The 27,361-nt window shown below is 39.7% G+C and overlaps 3 protein-coding genes across 8 annotated transcripts; 1 reads left to right on the forward strand and 2 right to left on the reverse strand.

The window, feature by feature from the left end:
* Nucleotides 1-971: 971 nt before the first annotated feature.
* Nucleotides 972-5,481, reverse strand: LOC131455762 (transmembrane protein 272-like). Of its 2 annotated transcripts, none has more exons than XM_058623534.1 (5): nt 5,351-5,481; nt 3,248-3,329; nt 3,101-3,151; nt 2,798-3,004; nt 972-1,556 (listed from the first exon to the last, which is right to left on the reverse strand). In XM_058623534.1, exons 2-5 carry the CDS (start codon nt 3,303-3,305, stop codon nt 1,354-1,356), a joined length of 519 nt encoding a protein of 172 aa, XP_058479517.1. In that variant the 5' UTR covers nt 3,306-3,329; nt 5,351-5,481; the 3' UTR covers nt 972-1,353. The 2 variants fall into 2 exon arrangements, with proteins under 2 accessions (XP_058479517.1, XP_058479518.1); XM_058623535.1 differs by lacking the exon at nt 5,351-5,481 and adding an exon at nt 5,241-5,317.
* A 2,611-nt stretch (nt 5,482-8,092) lies between these two features.
* On the reverse strand, nt 8,093-23,333 carry LOC131457339 (calpain-5-like). Of its 5 annotated transcripts, none has more exons than XM_058626322.1 (14): nt 23,192-23,333; nt 22,403-22,749; nt 19,932-20,116; nt 17,962-18,093; nt 17,652-17,863; nt 16,644-16,836; nt 16,359-16,546; nt 15,436-15,570; nt 14,192-14,612; nt 11,505-11,627; nt 10,974-11,170; nt 9,350-9,468; nt 8,574-8,710; nt 8,094-8,471 (listed from the first exon to the last, which is right to left on the reverse strand). In XM_058626322.1, the coding sequence occupies exons 3-14, from the start codon at nt 20,094-20,096 to the stop codon at nt 8,292-8,294; spliced, it is 2,202 nt and encodes a 733-aa protein (XP_058482305.1). In that variant the 5' UTR covers nt 20,097-20,116; nt 22,403-22,749; nt 23,192-23,333; the 3' UTR covers nt 8,094-8,291. The 5 variants fall into 5 exon arrangements, with proteins under 5 accessions (XP_058482306.1, XP_058482305.1, XP_058482304.1 ...); XM_058626321.1 differs by having other exon boundaries at nt 23,156-23,333; XM_058626323.1 differs by lacking the exon at nt 23,192-23,333 and having other exon boundaries at nt 8,093-8,471; nt 8,574-8,689; nt 22,403-23,083.
* Nucleotides 23,334-24,434: 1,101 nt separating this feature from the next.
* On the forward strand, nt 24,435-27,250 carry cnpy4 (canopy FGF signaling regulator 4). Its single transcript, XM_058625437.1, has 6 exons — nt 24,435-24,599; nt 24,689-24,815; nt 25,614-25,710; nt 25,952-26,074; nt 26,245-26,362; nt 26,687-27,250. Exons 1-6 carry the CDS (start codon nt 24,515-24,517, stop codon nt 26,833-26,835), a joined length of 699 nt encoding a protein of 232 aa, XP_058481420.1. The 5' UTR covers nt 24,435-24,514; the 3' UTR covers nt 26,836-27,250.
* Nucleotides 27,251-27,361: the final 111 nt, after the last annotated feature.

Below are 27,361 nucleotides of genomic sequence, written 5' to 3' on the forward strand. Positions count from 1 at the left end.
CCTCCTGTGGTCTAAGGGCACTCGCAACACAAGTGTTTCTCAGGCCATTTTTTATAATGACATACACAGATGAATCATCCGCAAATAGGTGTAGGTCATTCTTCAAGTGTGATGCAAGGTCATCAATAAAGATCAGAAAAAGTAAGGGCCCCAAGACACTGCCTTGTGGAACTCCAGCAGTTATGAGCAAAGATGAAGAGGTAAACCCGTCTAGTACCACAGATTGACATCCGTCAGCCAGGAAGGATGAATGTTATCATGTATGTCATATGTTATGATATACATGAATAACCATGTATTATTTAATGTTCCACTTAGCTGATGACCCAATACCCAATTATTAACTGTCACTGACATTATTACCACTTTCACACCACCGGTTCCTGAAAAGTGCTTTTTAAACAAAAGACAGCACTTTATTTTTATTTTTTTTAAGAACAAAGTCACACTTTGCCTTTCATTTCCTGAAAACATTTGTTTTATTTTACTAATTTTGTGGGGGTTCTGTTGTTTTATTGTATGTTTCTATGTCTATTTTATGCACGCACTATGTACATACAGATTTTAGACTATACAGCACTCTGTTTTAAATGTTCTTTATAAATAAAGTTGGATTGGATTGAAAGAAATCACTGTCGGTTGATAAAATTAAAGTTAAATGATGGTCAATGGTTTTTCTAGTCTTGATGATTCACCCATTCTCACACTTTCACACAGCACATCTATGTGCAGCTCATTTTCTAAACCCACATCATTTAAGTTGAAAGACGACTCGCTCTACCACTGAGCTACCATCATCCCCACTGAAAGCACTCAGAGTACATATCTGTTGGCCCACATCAGCACCAAAATCAGAAAATAGAATCCAAATCACTCCTTTACTTGGACTTCATATAAAAACAAATGTGGCCAAAAACACCATAATGGATGTAATAAAGTAAAATAATAATATTATTAACTACAAGGCAGCATGAATACAACAAGAGCAGATATTTAATATTTCATTACGTTTGAGCACAAACAAACAGGAATCACTTGCTGTTGTAAAAAGGGCTCAGCATTTACAGATGCATTATTCATGATCAATGTTAAACTTTTTATCGTCTTAAAAGTTACCAATGTACACATCAGAGCTGCCAGACATAAAGCTGTGCAACTACAGCGCAAGGCAATGTTTTCAAGCGTTTAGTCGTGATGCACTCGAAGCTCGAAGCGGAACTGTGTTTCTGTGCACAGCAGTTACACTTTTTTTTTTTTTACAGCATTTCAGAAAAAGGTGAATCATTCAACCTTGCATCGAGGACACGTGTAACAGCCCATTGTAACTGCCTCACAAGCGAAAGCGTGAAGTCTCTAGTCGTCAGGGTCAGCTCTGCCGCACAGGAAGAAGCAACACATGACACAGCAGCCGATAAACAGGACGAGACCAAATATGATGTAGACCAACGTGGTGGTCCAGAAGGCAAACAAGTAGACGGTCTTGTTGCAGTAAGGATCAACGTCTGTGGTGGTCTTGTTATAGTTGGGCTGGTAAATAGAATAGATCCACACATTACCTGGAAAAAAGAAGAAGAAGGAGAAAGAAACCAAACATGAGATAAACTCAGTGGCCACTTTATTAGGTATAACTGTTGAATGTGCAGCTGAAGTTTAACCCAGTATCACCATTAGACCATTAAACCAAAATTACAATTAGTTGACTGTAAATACTGCAATTTTATACTTTTTAAATTCGATTTTTGATTGCTCCATCTTCTATACAAATTCTTGTGTATGTGTAAAAAAACATCACACCTGTTGGAAAGAATATTGAAATCGGACCTTGACTTCAAATACACCGCAAATCCAATCACAATTGCAATATATAGCAGAGAAAATTCCCCAACTTGTTCAGCCTGAGAAAAAATTTAATTTAAAAGTCTATGAAAGTGGCTTTTTTAGAGTTGTTTGGTCTGAATATTTAAAAAGCTGATGAGCTAATGGGATTTTCGTGCACACTCATCTCTCAAGTTTACAGAGAACGGTCTATAAAAGCGAAAATAGTCAGTGAGCAGCAGTCCTTAGTTAACCAATTGGGAGTTTAACGTTGCTATTTTTTTTCCTGCAATGCCCTTTCATTGTTTTATCTTTACACTGTTTTGAAACCATTTTAAAACCATTTTTATTCCAATAAGTGTTGTAACTTTTCCTGACTGTCAATTACTGGCGACAATTTGCATTCATTTCACAGCAAATAATGTGTGTATACATTAAATCACTGTGCCACAGTAGGTTACTGCGTCATTTTATAGTACAATTACTGACAAATGACAGTTGTATTATCTGTGATTTAGCAACATTTTCCTGAATAAATACAGTTTGTTTTTCTACATAAACTTGAGTTATTGCATATTACTGTGATATTACTGTGATTCTTTTTAAATCCCACATTTTACTGCAGTACATTACATTCAAAACTGTAACTGTAGAATCACACTTCAAAACATCATTTTAGAGGGGTTTCCTCTAATACCCACAAAAATATGGCATTAGTTTGTACATTATCACTGTTAAAGTCTGCAATTCCCTGTGAAATATACAATGAAAGCCCTAAAATCATTGACATAATGGACGTTTTAGTCATTTCTTTGTTTTATGGAGTAAAGAAACCAGAAAATTATCACATTTAAGAAGCTGAACACATCTGACATTTTCCACCATGGTAAATAGTGACATTTTACAGCTCGTTTTAATCAAAAATACCTTAACATGAGGAAGCTAAGAGCGCACCAAGAGCCAGGAGGACTTCTAAACTCACCAGTGATGAACCAGCAGAAGAGGAAGAAAGACGTCAGCGAGTTCCAGGCCACGCAGACTCGACTAAGCGGGTTTGTGGTGCCGTCTTTTGGCTCCTGAGCGCAGGGTAGGCAGGCGAGCCATGATAGCATCAGGCCAAAAACCCCTGACACTATCAAATAGATGGGGATGTAGTCCTGCTTCGGACATTCGTGAAGATACACTACTCCTGCAGGAGGCAAGGGCAAAGACAAGAAATTTTATAAAACTGCTACTTACCGTCACATGAAATTTCACCATGAATAAAAAGGTATCACCAACTCACCAAGTGCAATCTGAGCAATAGGCAGAATGGCCGCAAAAATCTTTGAACATCCTGAAAGAAGAAAACAAAAAAACAGCTTTAATTTACACTTTTCTTTAAGGAGTGTGTAAAAAGAAACAAAAACTATGTGCGAGTGTCACACCTCACCTAATTTATATCCAGTGGGTTGAGGAGGGTTTCGGATGTTGTCAATTAAAGTGGCCATTCTATCAGTAATGAAGGCGCTAACCTGCAGAGGAAAACAAACTACTGAGAATATTGTTGTATACACGACAAGAAACAACAACAATAAAACAAAAGAAAACAAGCTTTTATACCCCTGTACGTTTTCTCTGTCACTGAACACCATCTTTAAAAACATGTTCATTAGATTTTTGTGACAGGAAACAGGAAGTTTGTATCACTTTGAAAACAGCTCACTCCCCTGCACCAACGTCCACTGACAAAAACAGCATTTCTTCACTTCTTTCTGAATAACAAAGAAATCATTAAAAGTGAATCATGGTTTGGTTTATGGACAAAACAAGGCATTTTTTCTGCTGCTCTAGTCTTTTTTCCGTGATCCTCTCATCAAAAGAGCACAAAAGTGATGGATGACCTGAGGCAGACTCTCTATCTTGGCAACACTGTGACAATATTGACACACGTTTTATTGCATTTAAGCCTCCTGGTCCGTTATAAACGATCTTTCCTGTTGCTGGGTTTCTAACCCTAACCTGCGATATCAATATGCAACAATTGTTCCAGCAAACTGTGAGTCAGATAGGCGTTTTTGAATTCAACGTGTACGGAACGTAAGAATGACAGCACAGTAGAGCTGAATGAAGGGGTCAAACGGTCATAGAGCACTAACAGATTAGCCATTTTTGCATCTTAACTGTTGTTTTTATGGGGGGAAAAAACATTTAAATCATGAGGATTTTTATGTGTTTCCAGCAGCACAGCAGAATGCACACACGTCACACATTTTTATCACATTTAATCAAATAATAGCATTGTCTTTTGACTTTGATATCACCCTTGGTCGACAGCTATTTTGATTAGTGTTTGTCGATCCAAAAATGGAAGTGATAATCAATAAACAAGGGTTTGTATAAGTGGACAGAACAACTGTTCTCAGTGTGACAACCATTCTATTTTAATTTTGAGATTGGCAGCCAGCCATCATTCCCCAATCCACTTTTACAATTTAAATGACATTTTTCAGTTCAGTGTAATGTCACAGAGTCTCTTCACACCATAATGATCTTTTCCTCCATCCTAATCAACTAATTTCACCGCCTTTCCTCGAATTCCTGATGATTTGCAGCGAGGAACCAAACCTGACCTGACAGATGATAGAAATAGATGTAAATGGGCCAGGAGGCAAAGTCAAATTCTCCCTCTTATCACTTGATTTACTTAATGCTGAAAGGTTACGATGGACTTTCGACCCTGCCTACCCCACCTTTATGCCAAATATGTGTCCTTTAGTTTTAATGTGGAAAGTAGGTGTTTTTATTTCCTTTTGATGGGGGATTTTAGATGACGTGGTTGCCAGCAGTCGCATGATTCTCCCTGCACAAATCAATTTAGTTCTTATTTACTTCCTATGTATGAATGTCAGGAAGTCTGGTTACACAAGCTGCAGGGACTTAACTTAACAACTATAGTTGTTTCAATGCTGCATGACCACCTCTTTGAACTGCTGCGCCTGCTGCTGACGTCATGAAGTTTGACTGCATTCCCACGGTAAAAGCCAGTCTGACCAACATAACAGGAACAGCAGAGAGAGACAACAAGAGAGACAAGAGAGACAACAAGAGACAACAAGAGACAACCTGCACCGATAACAAACAAACACATGCACACGCGCGCGCGCGCACACGAGTGAAACTTGAAGTGATTGAATGTAAACTAGTGTTTTTATCCCACTTAAAAAAAAAAAGCACTCGTGTAAATGCAACACGTTATGTTCGCTTTAAACCAAATGAAGAACAATAGAACAACTAAACGCAAACAAACCCACTGAACCACATGAAGCGAGTCAAAGTTGTCACAATGAAAATCAAACACAGGTAAACAGGTAAAGTCGACCGTCGTCCCGTTTGGTTGTTTTGTTTTGTTTTGTTTTTGCTCAAAATTCAACATGGACACGCACCAACACGAAGCCAACTTCAACTGTCCGATAATGGGTTTCACCCAAAGCCCTCCGCTTCAACCCGAAACAAAGCTTTTAACACGATTGCGTTCGGTCTCCTCGTCTCTTACCTCCTCTCTGGTTTGCTGCTGCTGCTCCTGTGAGCTGCTGCCAAGTCAACCGCGCCTTACACACACTCACACACACATACACACACCTGTCGGGAACGCGCACGCACAGGGCGTGTGTCTGGGTGTGTGTGCGCGTGTGTGTCTGGGGCATTCCTCCTGTCAGTGTCAGCTGGTCATGAAGACTACTGATGATGTACAGTGTGTGGGGGATTTAGCAACATTTATTTGTGAAGTTACTTCACCCTTCTTCTCCACACGTGTTGGACAACGTATTATCCTTCAATTAGCGTCAAAAATGTTTAGTTTGTTTAAGGTGGGCTACTGTAAAAACAAGGTGTTCCAAAATGGTGGCCTACTGAACAGTCAGGTGTAACACTTACTAAAATTTTAATATATAAACTAATAATAAATAATGATAACAAAGTTTTCTCTCCTCGATTTGCTTGTTTTGTTGTAAAGTTTTTTGTGCTTTGTTATCATTTACAGGGCTCATTTCAAAAAGAAAAGAAACAACACAAAAACAGATGATGGAAATATGACAAGAAATGACAACAGAATAAGCCACTCCCCCTTCCTATATATTTTTCAAGTTATTTTATTACAAATGTTAAGAGGTTATAATGTCTAGTTTTTTATGTATTGTATATGTATTGTTCTGTGTAGCAGTGCAGCTCACACAATAGTATCTGTGCTCCAGTTTCTGTGATGAGAAGTAGCACATACAGAGAGGTGTGGTTTCTCCTTTTGGCCACAAGGTGGAGAATCTGCTAAAGTGAGCACTGCTCAGGAGTAAACATGCACGAGAGCGGTTTCCTCCTGGTTCCATAGCGATAGTGGCGCGTGGGAAATACAGTGTGTGGCGGGAGTGCGTGACTTTAGACCAAAAAGTGTGACTGTCAGGCTCAATACGTGAGACTCAAGAGCCCTGTGTCATTATGAAACACTTTAAACAAAATTATGAGGAAATATATTAGTTCCTGTTTAACATATCAGGGAGTGTCACATCATCATCATCATCATGCTTTATTTTAATGAGTCATAAGCCCTCAAACTCATAACACAACACTGGTAAATATTCATTTATGTTCATACTCATTTGTTCAAATGTTTGGTCATTCAGGGTTGAAATAATATTACACAATATGAAAAGTTGAATGATGTGTAATAATTGTGTGGTGGTTAAAAATGAAAGTACTTTTTAAGAGAATGAAGTCAAAATTATAATTTTGAAATCCAAGTGTAGAATATACAGTGAAGTAAGAGCTTCAAATGAGCAAACAGGGCAGGAACATGTTACGTGGACGTAGAAGTAGTTTTACATCGAGAACCCCAGTATATAGTATCACGCTGAGCCTCCAGATAAACAAATACTGTCCAACAAAGAACAGATAACGGTTCACTGAGTCGACACCTTTCATCGGACGTTGACACAGTGTGCATTGTAACAGGTGTGGACTGAGATCAGGCCAGAGTGTAACCAGATAGTTTTATTGACAGAGAATTTCGACACCATCAGGACGCGAGTGATGACTTTAATGCTGGAGTTAGGTTACAGTCGGAAACACATCTCTTATACTGCAATGGTTTTCTGTCAGTTAATATATTGGAGCAAGGTCCAGTGTACATTTGATATCTTTATTTTGTTATCTACACTTTCAAACCAAATATGAGCCAGTCAGTGGTTTTACCCACTTTTTTTACCCACATTTCAGTAAGTAAATAAAACAGCTAGGCTAACACTATGCTAAAACATGTTAGTCCAGTGTGTAACCTTTAGGATGTCTTGGCAGAATTGAAAGTGTATGTGCTATATATAATATATAATATATATATATATATATATATACACACACATATATATACATATATATGAATATATATATATATATATATATATATATACACACATATATACATACATACATACATACATATATATATATATATACATACTACAATGTGACAACAGACTGCCGTCAGTGGAAGAGTCGTGAGCACAATGTCTGACAGAAGAATCAAACCACACAATCCTGAACTGTAGATCAGTAAAAAAGACTTAAAAATCCTGAAAACATGCGTTAATCTCCAACATTTAGCAAGGACATTTCTAAAATCCTAATATTTAACAGAGGAGTCTGGTGTATTTAGCGACAACACTGCTGAAAGCCGGCGATCGTGAGCCGAATCACAACCTGTTCAGCCATATTTGTATATATCGCAGACCCAGACAGAGTCTGCGCCCCAGTCATGCAGGAAGTGCTGAACTAATCTATTTAATGAACTGATTCTAATGATTCAGTACACTGAAAGCAACGGCTTTGCTCATCACTAGTTTGTGTGTATTTTTGTTGTGTATAAAACGACGTCACAGCAGCTTTGTGCAGCTATGACCCCGCCCTCGTTGAGTAGGCACTATATTAAAAAACGACGAGCCTGATACCAAACCGGGTAGAATTGAGCTGAGCCGAGAATTGTATAGTGGAAAAGTGCCAAAAGTGTGTGTTTCTTGTTTTGAAATGAAAGCTTTTTACATAAACCAAGAAGAAGGGGGAGTCCTTGTTTGCTACAATGTAAACCATTAGATTAGATAGTCACTCATTTCTACACAGTAGACCTTTGGAGTCTTAAGTAAATCTTTTAATCAGAGGTTTTATTATCATTTTATGGGTATAAACTGGTTTTAATGCTTCAAATAATCACATTAGCTGATTTGTTTTCAGACACATTGTGTTAAATATTTATTCAAAATGCAAATGTGATTTTGTACATTTACATTCAAACAACAGAAATAAAGTCAGAAATAAATATGACAGCAACAGCAAATATGACAAGCGTATGATTAATGAATATTATTTAAAAAAAAACAAGAAACAACTAAAGTAAGTTTGGCAGCAGGGAGGAGAGTGGTTGCCATGGATTGATGTAGTTACCAAGGATGCTGTCACAAGTCTGTGAGGCAGAGACTGGAGGACGTCTCAACGTGAACGCAGCCTCTGTGTCGAGAGCCGGACTGGCTGGTCAATCGCAGGTCAATCACGAGGCTGCGAGTCCTCTCAGACTCCACTGTCTGGAGTCGAGCCGTGCCGAGGACAGTGTCCCACAGTAAACCTCTGCTCCATAACTGCACACGACAGACGCGGCTTATTATCAGCTCAGAATCAGAATCAATGGACATTTGTGAAACATGCTATGTTAGTTTGTTAACTTTTGTTAACGCGCATACCTCGACAGAAATGTGCGCCTCGGGGTATCTCCTGTAGAAGATGACTCTGAAGTTGAACTCTGGGTTTCCCTCGGCCTTGAACACTCGCGTCCTGATGGTGTCATTCTCACACCGCACTATGGCATAAACATCTGGAGCTGTGAAATTATGTAAAAGAACAAACACAAACATGCATTGAAGGGAAATCCCTTGAAGGCCACCATCATTTCATAACATGCTTGAGGAAAGGAAAGGGTGAAAGGAAAGAGGGGCCTTTTCTTTATTGCAAAGTGTCACCATGAAGCCCGTGGTATTCTTCTGTGCACATGCCGCACGCCAAGGTGAGTGTCTACTAATTCTTACATACTGGACCTTTAAGAAGCTAACAAACTTTTTGTAAACAATTAAATACACATCTGCTCTTGTGAGTAGGGCTGCAACAATTAATCGATTAATCAATTGCTAAATTAATTGTCAAACATTTTGATAATTGGTTAATTGACCATATGTGTCAGTGTGTGTGTGAGTGGATGGTTGTTTGTCTCTATGTGGCCTTGTGATGGACTGGCGAACTGTCCAGGGTGTACCCCGCCTTTCGCCCTATGTCAGCTGAGATTGGCACAGCACTCCCCACGACCATCATGTGTAGGATAAAGAAGTCAAAGATGGGCGGATGGATGGTTTTAGTGTTTTTTTAAATAATTTAAACAGCTCTAAACATCTGTGTTTTGGACAGATTGTAAGGAAAGCAAGAAACATGTGTCAGTCGGGATGCTGCAGACGTGGTGCTGTGTGACCTGTCTCTTTGGGAGGACTGAGTCTTGACGCCCTGCGGAGGTGGACTGTGGTCACCACTGAAGGTTGAGGTAGAAAACAATGGAACATAGAGGAAGACGGCAAATCCTCCCTCAATTCCCTGCATGGGAAAATAAAAGAGGATCAAAGGGAAAACATTCTGCTGCTGTAAAAGTAAAATCATATTAGATAAATGGGCTGCATGTGTAAATATTTCAGCGTTTGTTTTTATTAAGTGATTATTGAATCTGCCAAGGAGATTGGCTGCAATCTGCAAAAATCTGTGTTCCAGATTTCAAAAACAGAGCAGCATTGACAGAGGTTTTAACATTCTCTGAATGCTTTGTCTAGTTTAATATGAAGGTCTGTATCTGTATGTTTTTTCTCCACTACTAAAATTTACAAAAATCATCAGAATGTTTTGAATATCAAGAATCAATCTATGCACTAAAGAATAACGTTTAATTTAGCAGAGTGAAGTAACCAGCACCACTTTACATAGCAGAGAGTTTTCTTTGCACCAGAGAGCCAGAGAAAGACATCTGCTCATCTCATGGTAGCAACATTGATTGACTTGTCAGACACTTCTGGATTCTTGCTGCAGTGCAGTCCAGGATATTGACAACACAGGCATTGCTTTCCCTCTCCCCACTTTCTATTCCCGTCTTGTGGTGCTACAGTGCTCTCTGATGGCAACAACCAGTTACAGCACTTTCACTCCAGAATACAACAAATACACAATATGAAACTAAGGTCATTTGAATCTCAACTCAGTATTACTTTAAGTGTCGACAAAGTGATGATCACTCTTTGCGAAAAAACCAAGAGGTTTGTGTTCACCCATCACAATGTCCCTCTTACATTATTATGACAAACGACCTTCACACATCACATTATAACTAAAATCAGATACACTAATAAACAAACTGCTTGGTATTTCAGTTGGCAACACCCGTTTAAATGTACGGTGGCCCTGAAGTACAAACAACAACAACAAATGTAGAAAACACAACAACATTAACTGAAAACACAACAACAAAGGCGGAAAACACAACAACAAAAGCAGAAAACACAGTGGCAGTAACTGAAAACATAACAAAAGCAGAAAATAAACAATAATGCAACACAAACGACAACTCAAAGCGGAAAAGGTAGGTACATCCTGTCAATAAGGATTGTCAACGGACACACTGTTACATTTTAAGATAATGTTGATGCGTTTCTGCTTTTGTTTTGTTTTGTTTTGTGTTTTCAGTTAATGTAGTTTTTTCAGTAAATGTTGTGTTTTCCTATTTGTGTTGGTGATGTGCACTTCAGGGCCACCGTATAAAAGGGTTATTTCCAACTACTGTTAAAACTGTGAAATCCATTTGCTTAAACTTAACTTATTTAGTTTTTCTTGTTCATAAAAAAAAAGTCTCTTTCAACGGTTCAATAATAATGAGGTCACTCAAAAATTGTTATCATGTGATCAGGTATGTCATAATAATGGAGAAAACATTTTGCAAGAATGTGAAAAACATTTTTGTGATACTGTTTCACGTTTTGTGCACTGCATTGTGGGACTCAACACTGTATCAAACAGCACACACAGAGTCTACACACGCATGAACACAGATCACACACCTGAGTCTGACACGAGAATGGGAGAAGAGTCGTAACAGGAAGCGACCCGTTGCGCCCGGCAGGAAGGTGGTGGGCAGCACGACGTAGCGGCCTGTAGCCAACGTTGCCCTCAGCGTGACACTGCGGGAGTCCATGTAGACGGAGCTGGCCGCCTGCTCCACCACGCACTGCACCCGGCTGCAGCGGTTCACCTCCACCTGAGGGACAACACAGCAACAAGGGGATGTAGTTTGACCTTTCTAGAGGAATTATTAGTTTTATTTGCACACACTTCAGTTACTAACAATACATTTGACTTCTGCATTTAACCCATTCTTTTTCCACAGCAGTAGTGAACACACACTGAGTTCAGGAGCACCCAGGGAGCAGTTGCAAGGTCCCCCCTGAGCAAGGTACACCAGCCTTTGACCTGTCCCAGGATTTGAACTGGCGGCCCTCCGGTTAAAAGCCCAATTCCCTTCCACTTGGCCACCGGCTGCTTCCTGCTACTTCCTGCAGTCAAAAACATGTGTGGGGGCCATTATTGCTCACCTTCAGCACCTCAAAGCCAATAGGCAGGTTCTCCCCTCCTCCATCTTTCCTCTGTATCCTCCTGTCCTCCTGCTGCAGACACATGAGCACCTCCTCCTCTTTGTCTCTGACGTCAAACATGAACTACAGGAATAAGAAGGTAAGGTTTGGGTAAACAGAAACTAGAGAGCTCAGAGATTTGTTTGCAATTAAAATTGCAATTTATAATGTAACTACATTAGAGCCACAACTAACGATTATTTTCATAATCGATTAATCTGTCGATTATTTTTTCAATTAAACAATTGGTCCAAAAATATCAGAAAACCTTAAAAAAATGTTGATTGGTGTTCGTCAAACCTGGAAATGAGGATGTTCTCAAATGTCTTGTTTTGTCCATGCACCAAAATTATTAACTTTAAATGATTTCTTTGTTATCCAGAGCAAGGAAATTAAGAAAATATTCACATTTAAGAAGTTTAAACAATCGGAAATCAAAGTAGCTGTCGATTAATTTAGTAATCGATTAATAATCGATTAATTGTTTCAGCTCTAAACTACATTTAACTATTACGATGCACAGCATGACATTTATGCGCCCAGGTGTCTCTCAAACAAAATAATCACAAAGGTCTTAGTTTGACCATGTCAGGAAGCAGGATTGCATCATGGGAGTTGTTGACTTGTTGTCTAGTTTGGTTCTCCTGAGGGGTATTCCAGAAAGCGGGTTATGTGAGAACTCTGAGTTTGTTAACCCTGAGATGAGGGAAACTCTGAGTTATCCGTTCCAGAAAGAGAGGTAACTTAAACTCTGGGTCTGTTACTGCGGTAACTTACTCTGTGAACATAACCTGCTCGCTGGCAGGTTTACTATAAGAAACCCAGAGTTTCTACCTGTCTTCTCCCACACGAAGAAAGCAGTTAGACATGGATTGCCCATTCATTAGAAATCCAATCGACATCGAAGCCGTATTGATTAGAAATGCATTACGTCGTGAGAGAATCTTCCGACCCAGATTAGACGTTTTGATTAAAAATAAAAGACAAATTCACATGTGATTTGGTTCTTCTTTATTCATTAAAAGTACAAAAGCAACAGTCAGGATTTGTAATATAGTTCCAACTATTAACATATTTCACATATTCACCTGTTTCACCATGACAATGCACCCACCTCAACTGGCGTTCAAGTAATAGAATTTACAAGTCTGTTTTTCTGATTTGCCGGTCCAGGTACACCATTTCTTTCTCGGTTTTTTGAATGGTTTTCATTAGGTGCACCCTGTACAACTCTTTTACCGGCAACTCGGAAACATATGGACGACATTTAATTCCTGCAGTTCTACATACAGATTTAACATGGTATTGACCGAAAATCTCACTGTGTCAAGCTGTGCTCTAGAAGTTGATGGACCCTCCTCATGGTGATGCCCAGCCATGTTCTGTTGAAGGACAAGAATGTGCTAGTTTGTCCATTATCTATGCTCATCACTTCAGTGTACATGTCAAACTCCAAATTCCACTCAAGAATGTAAATGAATATGAATGGGTAGAGCAGTGCCAGTAGCTATACATAATATTAAGACACACTTTTCAGTAGGCCCCTCCGGAGCTCTCCCTGTGGCAGCAGACAGCGTCTCCTCCTCTCCTCTCCCTCCTATACATACATATATATATATATATATATATGTATATATATATATATATATATATATATATATATATATATATATATATATATAAATATATATAAAAGTTTTATTTAAAAAAAGTGTATACTTGCATGTGATGTAGGCACTAGTGTCCTGGGGGGTGACAGGCTCAGATGAGCCTCCCCCAGGGATGCCTTCAGCCACAGGGCGACCCCTGTATTGGCTGAGAGCCCTCCACCCGTTTTTCGGGCCTCTGCCTTCTTTCTGTTGGCTGAGCAGAACTCAATGTTTGCAATCTGAATTAATATTTACGTTACGTTTAATAGCCTAAGTCAATTAAAAATAAAAAAAATAAATCAAAGTGAGGTGCAATCATAGCCTAGCAAAATATGCCTTACCTTTTTGAATGATGTTTTTATGTTTCATTTTGAGCTGCTTCCAAGTCCTCCTTTCTCCTGTTGGATTGCACCTAAATGAAAAACTCAGATTTCATTCCTACTTATATTCATAACTATAGGCTTTGCTACGATCTTACGGTTAAATGTTACGTCAATGGAATAGTACATTCAAACTTACGCGTTGACTCGGGCAGCAATTTTCTACCATGCGTGTCTCTCTCTCCTTCGCTGCTGCAGCTGTGTTGCATTCGCGGCGAAATATGTGCTCATATTCTCCGTAGCCCAGCAAAAGGATCTCCAACTCCTTCGCACTGAAATATGTTGATCTTTTTTTTTTCTCGGTTGTCATGGTGACTCGTGGTATCGGGGCTCCATTGATGATGGCTTTTTTCAGTGGTTGTGCACGCGCGTACCTCGAGGTTAACATACTCAGAGTTGATTGAACTAACTCAGATCAGCTGTTCTGGAACCGGATACTCAGAGTTTCCCGACTCAGAGTAAGTCAACTCAGAGTTCAGGGATAGACTCAGAGTGTGTTGAACCTGCTTTCTGGAATACCCCTCTGGTCATTTATGCCTCACAGGGAGAGCTTCTGCATGGTGACGACATTATGCTCATGTTTTCTGCACCCATTCAACAAATCCCTCTGTAGTTTTACCTGTGGATTGTGCAGGAAAGTCTCTCTGTGGTTGATGCATCCTCCACATCGACTCCTCTTATCCGTCTGTGCCTCCCATCCTCCGTTCCTCTCTCCACCATCATCTTTCACCACTTTTCTCACTGTTTTACCCTGCTCACACCGTCCTCTCTTCTGCTGCTGACTCTCACCGAGCCGGGCCTCCTTGCGGTTCCCCCGCTGCTCAGTCCCCCTGGGTTTTATGTTGGTTTTACCTAATGTCAGAGCATAGTTGCTGTGGAGGATGATGGATGGAGGTGACCCAGGTGTGGTGGGAGCCGGAGCCCACTCCCCATGGCAGCGCTCTTCTCTCCAGTGAGAGTGTGGCCACAGCAGAGCTCTCTCCACCAGCCTGCACACCACCACATCTGTGAAGTAGTGACAGAAGTCCTCGAAATCCATCCTGAGTGAGAGAGTAAGTACATCAGTGAGTCTTTACTCACGTTGCACTTTTGTAGATGTCAAGTGTGAAAGAAGTAGTGACATCTAATGGTGAGACTGAAGATTATCACGACAGGGAAAGACAGGGAAGGACGCAAGCTATCGCTTTTCCATTTGAGCTGCTGTAGAAACAAGGCACAATATGGCGGCCTTAGTAAAGCAAGGCCCTAAAGTACATGTGAAAAGCTCAATCTAATGCAAACATATTCATTGGTAGTTGATTCAATTTCTGTCAATAAATCTACCTAATGCAGCACAGTACATACATACCAAACAAGTTGAAATAAGGATAAGCTGAAAAGTTGTGATTGTTACACCACGTCTGTGTTTTTAGATGTTTTTTGACTGTGTGAAATGATTCTGCATGTGTAAAAGTCAGTTTTCAGAGGAAAAAAGCACCAGTTAAAGTCAGACCTTGTATAACAAACACACATGTTCATATAAGACAGCAGCCACCCAGTTTTACTGCTTTGGAGTTGAGATACAGTTACCGTGCCTTGTCAAGAGTGATTAGAATCTGAAATAAAACACCTAAAAACTAATGTGAGGTCTTAAATTATCTGTTTGTCTCTGTTCTACAGGCCTGAACACAGACTATTTTTTATCCAAAGCTTTATGTTTTAGCTTTATAAACCTTTTATAATAAAGTAAAAAAAAAGAGTGCGATTGAAATATAAATTATATTTTATAATTATAATTTATATTTATGTGCCAAATGCAAATCATTTAAAAGCAGTGACCACTCAGTTATTGGTATTTTGTCAAAATAAGACAATCAAACGTACCAGAACTCCCCAACGTCTCGAACATTGAGGCCCATCTTCTCCCTGTCTGCGCGACTCATCTGTTGCCACTCCTGTGACCTGCAGGGGGCGTGCAAGGCCAATAAACTCAAAGACAGCAGAGCAGAAATGGTAAAGCTGCAGGACACAACGCAATGGAAATGGCATATGAAGAAAAATACAAGCTGTGTTTCAACTTCTGGAAACCTTTATTGGTCCATTTTGGCCATTTTAAGAGTTTCTCAGCATCGTATAATGAAAATGACAGATGTAGCATTTGTATATGTGGCCTTGTAAAATGTTATAAAAACAGTCGGACACTGTTAAATGCTAGCAGATGGGATTCACATCTTTTTGCAAAACACGTGATGCAGCCAGCAGTATAGTCTGACATGTGGCAGACGCATAGATTGTATATAAAAAATGGACGTAGTCTTCTAGTCTGAAAAGTGAAGCCCACAAGCTAGGACATATGTAGCATTTAGCCACCAGGGGGCGACTCTTCTGGTTGCAAAAAGGAACAAGTTTGAATTGTTGACTTCTACTTCTTACATGATTTATAAATCAGTGAGTTCAAGCAAGTTCTCAATAGCTATAGTTTCAGCTCTTCTTTGGTAGAACATGATGTTCATTCATTCATCGTCTACCGCTTCATCCCCTGGCCCCAGATGACACAGGGTGAAAGGTGGGGAACACCCTGGGTTAATTTTGTAAATTATGTTTCCATTTAAAATAGGAAAATAAACAATAAAGTACAGCATATATGAGTGTGATTGCAGGTGAAGGTTGCAGGTGACATTTGTGGTTTCAGAAGCTATTCTCAAAGCTTCATAATGGGCATTTGTCTTGCAACAGGAAGGGTCTGTCCATTTTTATGGACACTCTATAGGCAGATGAAGTCAGTAAATGGTATAAAGTGCCCTCACCTCTGACTCCAGGCACCTGTCCAGTCTGTGGTCCCCCATGGGTTCCTCATTCGCACCATGAAGAGTCTGGACACTCGACCCGTCTTCTTGTCCCCCAACCTCAGCCTCTTCACTGCTGTGATCCCGTAAGCGTGTCCTCGCACTAGGCCACAGTCCAACACGGACTCCACTGTCTCTCCCTCTGCTGGCTGAGAAACGGAACATATACTGTACATATACCTTATCTTTAATAAAAAAACCTACAGTTTCTGAAATGTTTAATTTTTCCAGAATAAACAGCCTTACCCGTATGGAGCAAGTAATGAGGGATTTGCATTCATGGGCCTTGGTTAACGTCTGGAAGAACGTCCTCCTGTGGTCACTTTGCAGGACGAGGGCCTCGCGATCCAGACTGAGGGGCTCTGAAACTCCCCCAGTGAAGTCGATCAGGGCCTCTGCAGTGTTTCCTCCCTCCAGGGCCTCATAGCACCCGTTGAGTCTAAGAAGGAAGCCAAGAGTGGGTTAGATTGCTGTGGCCCTGTTGCTTTACTCCCTAGATTGATTTCAACAGCAAAAACATGACTATGAAGTGTGGTTACTGTATTTGTATCTGCATTTTCTCTTTTTAAGACACCTTTTTTGAGTTTTTGTTTAGGGTGGTTATTATGGGTGTTGGCAAAGAGGTAGCACTGTATTTATATTAAATACTGTACTAAAATCATTTTGCTTAGCATGGTTTTGTGGTTAAGATCACACAACCTGAGACCAAGTCTTAACGGCAACAGTTAAAGCTGTAGTATGTAGCTTTTATTGATTGATTTTGTTGAGGTCAATGTTCAGCCTCTGCTTGTTCTTTGTGAATTAGGCTGTGTTCATCAACAGATCATGGGCTCTGTCAAGCAATACTATCAGACCTGACTGAGGGAGCGTTTGTGTGTTTACAGCAGTAGTGCAGGGCCAGGTGGGGACAAGATTCCGTCAAACGGCTGAGTGACTGAATGGTTTTTGAGGAGTAAAATTCACTTCTGAATCTTTTTTATGTTGCTGTATTGAATTTTTGCGTTTCGCTTTACTCGCTCAATGTTGCTATAAAACAAATCGCTTTCTGTTTTAATTTGACAAAAATAACAGCAGTGCACTGAAGCAGGGTTCACTGAAAAGTGAAGGCAGAGAAGAATGGGGCTGTATATGAGTCTGAATGAAGAGCATCCTGGGATAATGGTATCAGATGTAAAGGACATTACCAGTCGCTATATCACCTGTATACCCTGTATCAGGGTAAGAGCCAAATATCAACGAGGATTTTCTGCTCACTTAGCGTAGGCCTTCTCCAGCAGGGCGCTCCAAAACTCTCGCGGTGTAGCTGAGCGACAGAAGAGCAGCACCCCATCCCCGCTGACTGGCAGACAGTCGTCAACAACCACGTCCACCCAGCGGCCAAAGCGCCAGAAGCGGTAATGGAATATTCCCGCATACAAGTCAAGGCGCTTTGGGTTCCACTCCTGATCTTCATGATCAGGGATGACCTGTGGGACACAGAGTGGGAGAAGAAGAAAAGCCATTGATGAACAGAGAAAGATTGTTTATAAATAAACAAAGGAAGGAAGGAACACAAATAACCAACCTTCTTCCAAAGAGATGGCTCAGATGCTAGGCAGGAAATGGCAGCCACCATCCAGCAGTTACCCAGACTGCCTTGGTGCAGGTCACGAGTGCTGATGCCATCGACAAAAAGACGAGGATCTTTGCATATTTCCTGGATTTGATTGAAACATAAAGCGAAATACATGTGTGGTTCTTTTGCTGCAACATGCTAATGTTATTTCTTTTGCTTTCTTTTCTAAATCCAAAACAATCAGCTGAAAGACATTCAAATGTGGAGGCAAGTGCAGAATCAGCAGCAGTATTAGCACAAGACTTTGCTCATTCCACTGTGAATAGAATAGAAAACACAGTATTCATTTATTTATTTATTTATTTATTTAATCAAACATGATAAAACAAATTCAAACACACAGGCGGCAGCAACTAAGTAGGAATAACTGCAGCATTTCTTCCTCTATAAAAAGTTTTATGAACAATTCTTGTGGCTCCAAACATTGATTTTATGTCAGCACGCAGTAATAAGCAGTGTGATTACTGAGCAGCAGTGAGAAGCGTCCCGGTGTTTTATGAGCTGATTCAGTGTCAGGGCACTGCTGAGGAGACAGATCCTGTCTGTGTGGCCCTGGTGATCTCAGTTTGGACAGGGTCAGGTAACCGCAGAACTGCTGCTGGACACACGCACACACACAGAAAGACACACTCTTGGTGGCCATAACCTCTTAAATGTAACTCTAATCCGACCTCTAAGGCGATATCAAGTTCATAAAAAAAAAGCACAGATGAGCAGGTGGGGGAATCCAGGTTGCAAGCTGAACTGTTCCAACAGCAAATGGGAAATTACAAAAGTTTAATTTTGTTGTTGTTGAGCGTGTATCTGCAGAGAGAGCCAACAGATGTCATCCTATCATTCATCTCCTTCTCCTTGTTGATAAATGCTGCTAAATACCCGAGTGGAGCAATAGGAACATAATTCAATTCCGTTGGCCCTGTCTTAGTTCGGTCTGAGCCATAAACTAAGAATCTCAGACATTTATTTTTTTTGCTGATGTGAATTCCGAGTTTTAACAGGTCTTGGGAGAAGTCTAGAAATCACTACAATAAAAAGAGCATAGAAGGGTTTAAACAGATTTTTAACCCTAACCCTAACCCTGAAAATGTATTCTTTAATAAGGGTGTATTCATTGTCTGCCTCCTGTTAATCAGCTTATTAGTCCAATAAATATAGGAGGTCAACATTTACCCCAAACACTACAGAAACCCTGCAATGTTTTTAAAAAAATTACATACAAAAACACATTTGGAAATCTATTCCTGTTTCTTGTGACTTAAATCTTTACTTTGACCCTGTTTCTAATCTTTTTAATGGATGTCAGCATATTCTCTGCTACGTTTTTGTTAATAAACACCTAATCCATTTCATAGAATTGATGTTATATACAGTATATTTCCGTGCACTTGGCAATAAATAATTTCTTCTTGAGTTTCACTGTGTTTATTCCAGTGCACTGCACCACCATTAAAGGCCACTTGTGTTGGTGCAGTGACAATAAACACTTGTGCATTAGCTAGACACTGTGCTAAAAAAATCTGGGCTATTTAAACGGTTGCTGCTTTTCCTTAACTCAACGCAACTGTGTATAAATACATAGCCTACACACACACACACACACACATACACACACATACACACACTCACAATACAGCGGTCCATCAGCAGCACGAGCCCCTGCTCCTGCAGTGCTAAGGTTTCACTGCTTGACGTCTTTCCTATAATAGAAAGTGCTTTATTTAACTGAATCTGATGAAGATGTAACACACTCGGTTTAAGATGTGTAAAATAACTCTGTAGTAGTGGTTTGGACCAGTGCAATGCAGGAAGGTGTGTCAGAAATCTGAAATTTAACGCACTTTACAGATTAATGCTGTGAATAACGTCAAGAGTGTCCTTATCCTGGAGGAGCTTCCTCCCGCCACACACCTCACACTCACCCTCGGCCTCTTCCAGGTCAGTCCAGGCGGAGGCTCCCGTTTGTAAAAGAGGGACTGGCCAGTTGTGGGGAAGAGGGGGTCTTTAAAGAGCGCACCTCGACGCAGGCAGGCTCGCCTCAGCTTGTGAAAGCTCTGACCCTGGAAGTCACTCACTCGCTCAGGCATTCTAGGCCGAGTGCAGGCGCCTGAGGAAAGTTGGCAGGAAGAGGTGAACTGTGAGGGATTTACTGCAACCAACAAACATTGCTGTGGGGGTCAAATGTAGTTAAGTTGAGCTAAAGAACCATGAGACTGAGGTCAAGTTAGATTACACTGACTTAAAAAAAAGAAGAAGAAAGTCAATAAATACAGTAAACATTTCATTTTATTCATTAAATTAACCAATGGCTACTTATAGTTTAGTATAGTTTGAATGCATTTCAGGCCTAATGCAGTGTGAGATCATGAGGATCTAGTCTGGTTAAGAGGAGGTCAGTCTCGAGAAAAAGGAAGTAAAAGTGCTTGTTTTGATATGGAATGATGTACAGTATATATTCAGAATAATAACATTCATGGCGAAAAATAATATCAACATTTCAAAAACAGAGAAATAAATTTAAAATGAAGTAATTAATAATGTGGCCAGTTTGACACCTCTGCCTCAATAACACATTCTAGCAGTAAGGAATCATGGGAATTGTTATATTGTTTGGTTCTCCTGTGCGTTTGGTCTTTACAGAGAGCGTTTCATCAGCAGAAAGCGCAGCAAACCACAATGTGAAGCCACCAATACTTAACTGAACAGGAATACAGATTTCTATGGATTTAAAGAGTGTTTTGGCCAAGTCACGTGCACTTCTCTCAACAAAACACATACTGTAACATTGTCCTTTTTTTATAAACTTGAGTGCAGAAATTTCACATATTTCATATTTGAATTACTTCAGGCTTTCTTTCATTGTTCAATTATTACAGTAGGGGTGTCATTTAAATCTACAATCAGGACCCATGATCAAACTTAAACCCAGTTAGTTTTAATAACATCATTTAGGTTGTGTATTTTCAAGCAGCAGAGGATCCAGGAGGTCCTGCAGGGTCTGTGTGTGTTTGTGTCTGTGTGTGCGCGTGTTTGTGCGTGTGTGTTATAGAGAAGGGGTAGGGTGAGGTCAGCATTAAGGTTTAGTCATCAGTGATATGAACTGCGGGGACCCTAAGTCAGCAAGCCTGTGTGTGTGCGTGTGTGTGCGTGTGTGTGCGTGTGTGTGCGTGTGTGTGCATGTTCACAGAGGGGTCATCTCAGGGTCTTGCTGTTCTGCGGACAAACGCAGATGTAACTTTGCAGGTGCTTAGGTTTGCAGATACCACGCAGGTCAGTGTTATCAATTATCAGTGAGGTTTTGTTTCCCGTGTATCAGAGACACATAAACAGCAGGAAAAATAGGTAAAGTAAACATACATTTCCAATATATTATGATTCAATGTATAACATAAACATGACTTGGAAACAGTGGAAACCTTTTTCTTTTTTTTTTATCTTTAACTTAAGTAATAGTAGCACATAATGCAAAAATATGTAGTGTTTGTCATGTAGAATGGCCCATGTTAGAATAATGTATATAGTTGTATTAAATGAATATTTTGCTGTCATAAGTGGGACTAACTTGAAGTGGTTTGTTTAGAGTAGTTGTTTATCATTCAAGTAACAATGAATGTGATCTTAGTCTATGATAACTTTTCACTAAATTAATTAGATTTTTACTTATTATTACTATCAACATTACTAAAGTGATCCAATTGAAACATTTGGTTAAATTGATACAAAGTACCTCAAAACTCAACTACTTGACTACACGTACCTTGTAACTCTCCACCACAGATCACGTCTTAATAATTAATGCAGACATATCATGAAGTCCTGACTCGGCATTAACACGTGATGAAAACGTAACCAACAGTTTAGTCTAATGATAATCAACACAGTTTTTAAATGTTGTTTTGGGGTTTTTTGATTAGCTGGTTTAGTTCATTTCTATTTTAGCATGTGTGTACATACAGTCAGTGTTTACAGGAGACTGACTGCAGATTCAAATTATAACACTAACATAAAACTGCATTGCATCGTTTTTTATGATTTCTTTTTAACCAACCATTTACCTTCACAAATCCATCCAACAAAAGACAGTTTTATATAAATAGAAATAAGCTGTCCCTTAAAATTATATAACCTATGAAATCATAAGCTTTATAGTAATGTTGAAATTTAATTTTAGTTTTGATACATGGTTTGCAGGCGTCACTTGTCAAAAAACATGTGACAACTTAGGAAAATGTTAAATATATTGGTTGTGAGTGTGACAGTGATCCAGTCTTCAGCTCGTGTTGGATATGACCCTTTTATTAACCTTTAATAATTCTGGGTCATACATTTAAGAATTAAATCATGATAGTTCTGTGGTTGTACAGCAGTTTTTCCTTCCTCTGAAGTGTTTTACCTTAAAATCAGAGTAGGAGTTGATCCACTTGCTTTTCCTGGGATGAGTCTATTCCTTGAGCCTCTGCAGTGGATCCACTTTCATGTCCTTCTCGGATCATTTAGGAGATCCTCCGGGGAGAATCCTAATTCCTCTTTAAAGACGACCACCCATGGCTGTTTTGAGAAAAATAGCTAGCATGTGTTTGCTCTTTCTTCTTGTTGTTGTTTGGCTCAGAGTCAGCTGTTAAACCCCTGCTGCTGACTGTGTCCAGACCAACGTTTTCCTCTTCTTCCTTCCTCCGATTCTGTCAGGAGTGTTGGATTCATTTCCACTAGGTACTCATGTAATGTTTGACCTCACTGGACCTGAATATAAAACATAATGTAAAGGAATTTTAAATAAAACACACAAAAACACGCACGATTCAGGCAGCTGTGTGATGCTGCAGGACAAAAGTACAGCTTGATGTGAGTGCTGCAAGAGCCGTGACATGCAGGAGGAGGGTGACACTGCGGTGTAACTGTATCTGCCTCCACCACACAGACAATGGACAGACACCCAGTCACCCACAGCAAGTGACATGCCACACAACTGAAGCCGTGGAAACCCACACATGCAGTAAAAACGCTTCACTCACTGCAGCCACTCTTGAGTTTCAGACACTGTATCCTCTGACACCTGTGTGAAAACTGCTGTGACTCCACTGACAACATCAACTAATGTGTTTTCTGTGTGTGTGTGTGTGTGTGTGTGTGTGTGTGTATTGCTCACTGCTGCTTCTGTTCCTCTGACTGAGCACATTCTCACCACATATATCTCTTCCTCTTAATATGGCCTCCACGATTCCCCCCCTCTCTTCTCTTTCTCCCTTTTATCTCTTAAAGATTGTCTCCTCTTCACTCATTTTCTTTCTTCTCCAGCTGAGGGACTCCTGGAGTATCTGTTGCTGTCAACTTCGTTGCCCCTGACACCCGAGAAACCTGGAGGCAAGCAGGGTCTATTTTAACTGCTTCACTGCCAAAAATACCAGGCAAATGATTTCCTATTTCTACATACTGTACTATATAATCAACATGTAGTAATTGTACATTATTGATGACCTAGAAAGCCTGTTTCAATTACCTGGAATGAATTATAGATGAATAATATTGATTGATTAACTCATGATGTTTTCTTTTTAACTGCAAAACTCTGAAAAGCAAAATGTGAATTAAAGTGGACCTCACAACACAGCCTCTGCTTTTACTAAACCACAAACAACAATGGCCATGTTCACATGTATCCAATATTTCATGATGCTAACAGGGTTAAAAATACATTTTTACACCATAAATGCAGATGCATGAGGTATATAAATGACTCAAAATGCAATTAATTACTTTTGATGAAATACTGTGAATGTAATTAAATATATGGTTACTTTGGAACACTGGTCTATTATTTAGGCTCAATACTACAAAGATTTTAGAGTGAAAAAACTGTACAGTGATTAAAAAATAATTTGGTCAAAGTTTATATTAGTCATGTGTGCGTATTATTGCATTAATATAAAAATATTAAAGTTACATGTCAAATACATATTCTTGTCCTGAAAACTGGTACACATTACACAATATTAAGGAACAAAGTTGTGATAGTTATTTGATGCAGTTAAAATCAAATTACAATTAATATTTAAATAGTATCTGATATTTTTTTCGATTTAAAAAGTGCTAATGTGAGACTTAATCTATTACTATATTTATACAGTTATTAGGTTTCTGAAACTGCATTTCAATTATTTTTAAAGACGTGCTTTCAAACGCGCACTGAGATACTGCGCTCTAGGTTGTTTTATTTTGGAAATCGGATGTCGACATCCTTACAAATCAGCCTTATTCATTAGTTCACGTGGTTTTTGCAGTAAAAGCTTTTGTCAGACAATTTGAACACGGAGAAATGTGTCACTAAATAATACTGTACACGACTTTCTCTTTGAGGAGATAGGAGCTCGACTTTTCTTCTATCTACCGTCTCCCCTGAAATCCAAAATCGGGCATCGATTACGCATGCGCATGGTCTAGATGCCGATGTGGCTCCGGAAGCAGTACATTTTCAGCGTTTCTGCCGGCTTTTCTGCAAACTGACGCAATGAATGTTTTTGTTTTGGCATTGTTTTGTTTCTGTGGCTTCGTCGCGGCAGATGAAGACGAGAGGCTGCCAAATAAATGCGAAGGTAGGACGAGAAAGCTACGCCAGGTAGCTCGTGTCTGTTTACAAACGTGCGGACGGCTCATGTTCGTGTTTGTTTTGGTGTCTTGTCAGTGTGTAAGTTCCTCACAGTCGAGCTGCAGGACGCTCTGGCGAAAACCGGCCGCTCCAAAGAAGTGCTGGAGGTGGGAGAAGTGCTGGACACAGGGAAGAGGAGGAGGAAGATCAAATACAACACCTCGTGAGTTCAATTCTGTCTCGGGGACGAGGACACACCCACAAACACGACATATTACAAGTAAACATCAGTCCTCATGAGACTTTTCAAAATGTCTCCAGCTTCATTAATGCTGTTTGAAAGAAATGCGTTCTATTATTCAATGTTAAATGAAATCAGTGGTACCTTTGCACAGCAGCCATGTTGACAGGGGAGATGGGGTCACAGATGTAGACAATCACACTAATGATGGCTGAGTTCCATTTAGCTTTACTTTGAGGGTCACTTCCAGGATACATGCTGTTTCATTGTCCTGACTTATATGAATGGAAAACAGATGAATCATTATTGTTTACATCCTTTTTGGGATAGCCATAGTAGTTTGACACATTTGGAAAAGTGAGGGGTCAGTGGAGGAGTCTTTGTTGCAGTCTCACCATAACATGTTACTTATTCTGACCTTTAAGTGACATGAAATATTTTTAAGAATAAACCACACATTAATATGCTCTGCCCTAAAAAATGAATCAGTTCCCCATTTTATTATTGTTCAGGCTCATGAGTGTTGAAAGAAGGAGAAATCCAACACTCCAGTCAAATATTTTTAAATGTTTTATTTATTCACAAATTGAGCAGCCACTTGGTGTCACTGGAGAGAAAAATGTGCTTTTAACTTTTGGAGCAGGAAGACAAGAGGTGGATAAAAGGGGTGAAGCGGAAAACCGAGGAAGGGGAGGGGAAAAGAGGCGATATACTCATACTGAGCTTTATGTGTCAAATGTGACCCTTTAATACTAATCCACTTTCTTTGAATTGTTTCAGGGAAACTCGGCTGACTGAGGCGTTAGACGACATATGTGAGCGCATCCTGCAGTATAGTGTTCATGCAGAAAGACCTGGCAGCCTTCGATATGCCAAGGTGACGTGAATTTGTTTGCATTATAAATTTAAACTCTTTATCTTCGCTATTTGTCGTATTTTATCTTTAAAATGTATTTCTGTGCTGTTTTTATACTTGTAAAGCTCTCTGAATGACCTGACCCCGTTATAACATTTGAAGTGGATGATAGTGTGATATATAAATACATTTCATTTTTCATCAGTTGCAAACATTTCATTTGTGAAACAAACTGACAGCTGGGTATTTGGTGTAAATCTAGGGCACCAGTCAGACCATGGCAACACTGAAGAACCTAGTCCACAAAGGAGTGAAAGTGGATTTGGGTCTGCCGTACGAGCTGTGGGACGAGCCTTCAGTCGAGGTGTCGGACATGAAAAAACAGGTCAGGTTCCGTGGGTCTTCTTTTGAATGATTTTGGGAAGAGAAAAACAGAATGTTTCTAACTTCAGTAACGATAGAAAAACACGTTGAAAACCAAAAAGTAACCAACTATTAATTAGTGTTATAATGAAAGTTGCGATACAAGTGAACGTGCTGGTGTGTGTCGTGCAGTGTGAGACGATGCTGGAGAAGTATGAGGAGGTGGTGGAGGACTGGTACTTCCATCATCAGGACCAGAGACTGGAGAACTTCCTCTGTGAGAGCCACGTCCTCCAGATTTCGGATCGAGGTAGGAGACATTGTAAACTACTCTGTCTCTCATTTGACTAAATATGTACACACATTTATGTAGAAACCCAGTAAGTGGTTCTTGAGGAAGAAAATAACCAACATCTATTTTTTTCCTCTAAAACTAAACAGTTAATGAAGGGAAAGCACTTAAATCCTAGAACGAGTAGAGAGCGATATTAGGGTCCATGCATTACAATAAACAATCTCTGAAATCTAAACATCAAAATCAACTCAGCTTTATTTTCCCCATGTGGAAATCTAGTATGTTCCTAAAAGCTCCTCCTCTTCATCCTGATTGTGTGTTTTTCTCTCCTTCTCTCAGAATGTCTAAACGAGATGTGGAAAGGAGACGTGGGCCGAAAAGGAGGGGACAAGGACAAGGCAAGCAACAGTGCAGAGGAAGACGGAGCTGATGGCAGCACAGAAGAGGAAAGGGAGGGAAAGAAGACGCATGACGCTTCAGAGCTATGAGACAAAACGTTTTAGGTTTTTTAAAAGGAGAAAAGCATAAAACAACACAAAACCTCAGCTTTAGGCTTTTGTTTGGAAACTTCTGTGGACTGAAACTGAACATTTCCAGCTTCTTAACCGTTGAAAATGAATAATTTGACACAAACCTGAGATTTGTTGTCGGCACCATTTCTGGTTTACATCGACCATTGTAACTTTGTTCACACTAACAAAATGTGTCTTATTTTTTTTATAATAAATGGTGTTTATCTTTTATAAACTGTTGCACCTTTTTAAAACGCACTCGTATATTGGAGTACTTTCAGTGTTATATCATGTTTACAATTATGCCAACATTATATGGTACATATATCTGCCATTTTGAAATGCAATATGTATAGTTTTTCATGTCGAATAAAATGTTTTTAATAGTAAATTTTGCTCGTGTGCTTTTTTTTTTAAAGAAAAATCTTTTTCATGAAAAATGACAGCAGTGACTGTGCAGTTTGTGAAACTCACTTGAATCAAAGCAGAACAAGGCAAAACA

This window comes from Solea solea, chromosome 3 (genome assembly GCF_958295425.1).
Source record: "Solea solea chromosome 3, fSolSol10.1, whole genome shotgun sequence".
In the NCBI taxonomy this organism is placed as follows: domain Eukaryota; kingdom Metazoa; phylum Chordata; class Actinopteri; order Pleuronectiformes; family Soleidae; genus Solea; species Solea solea.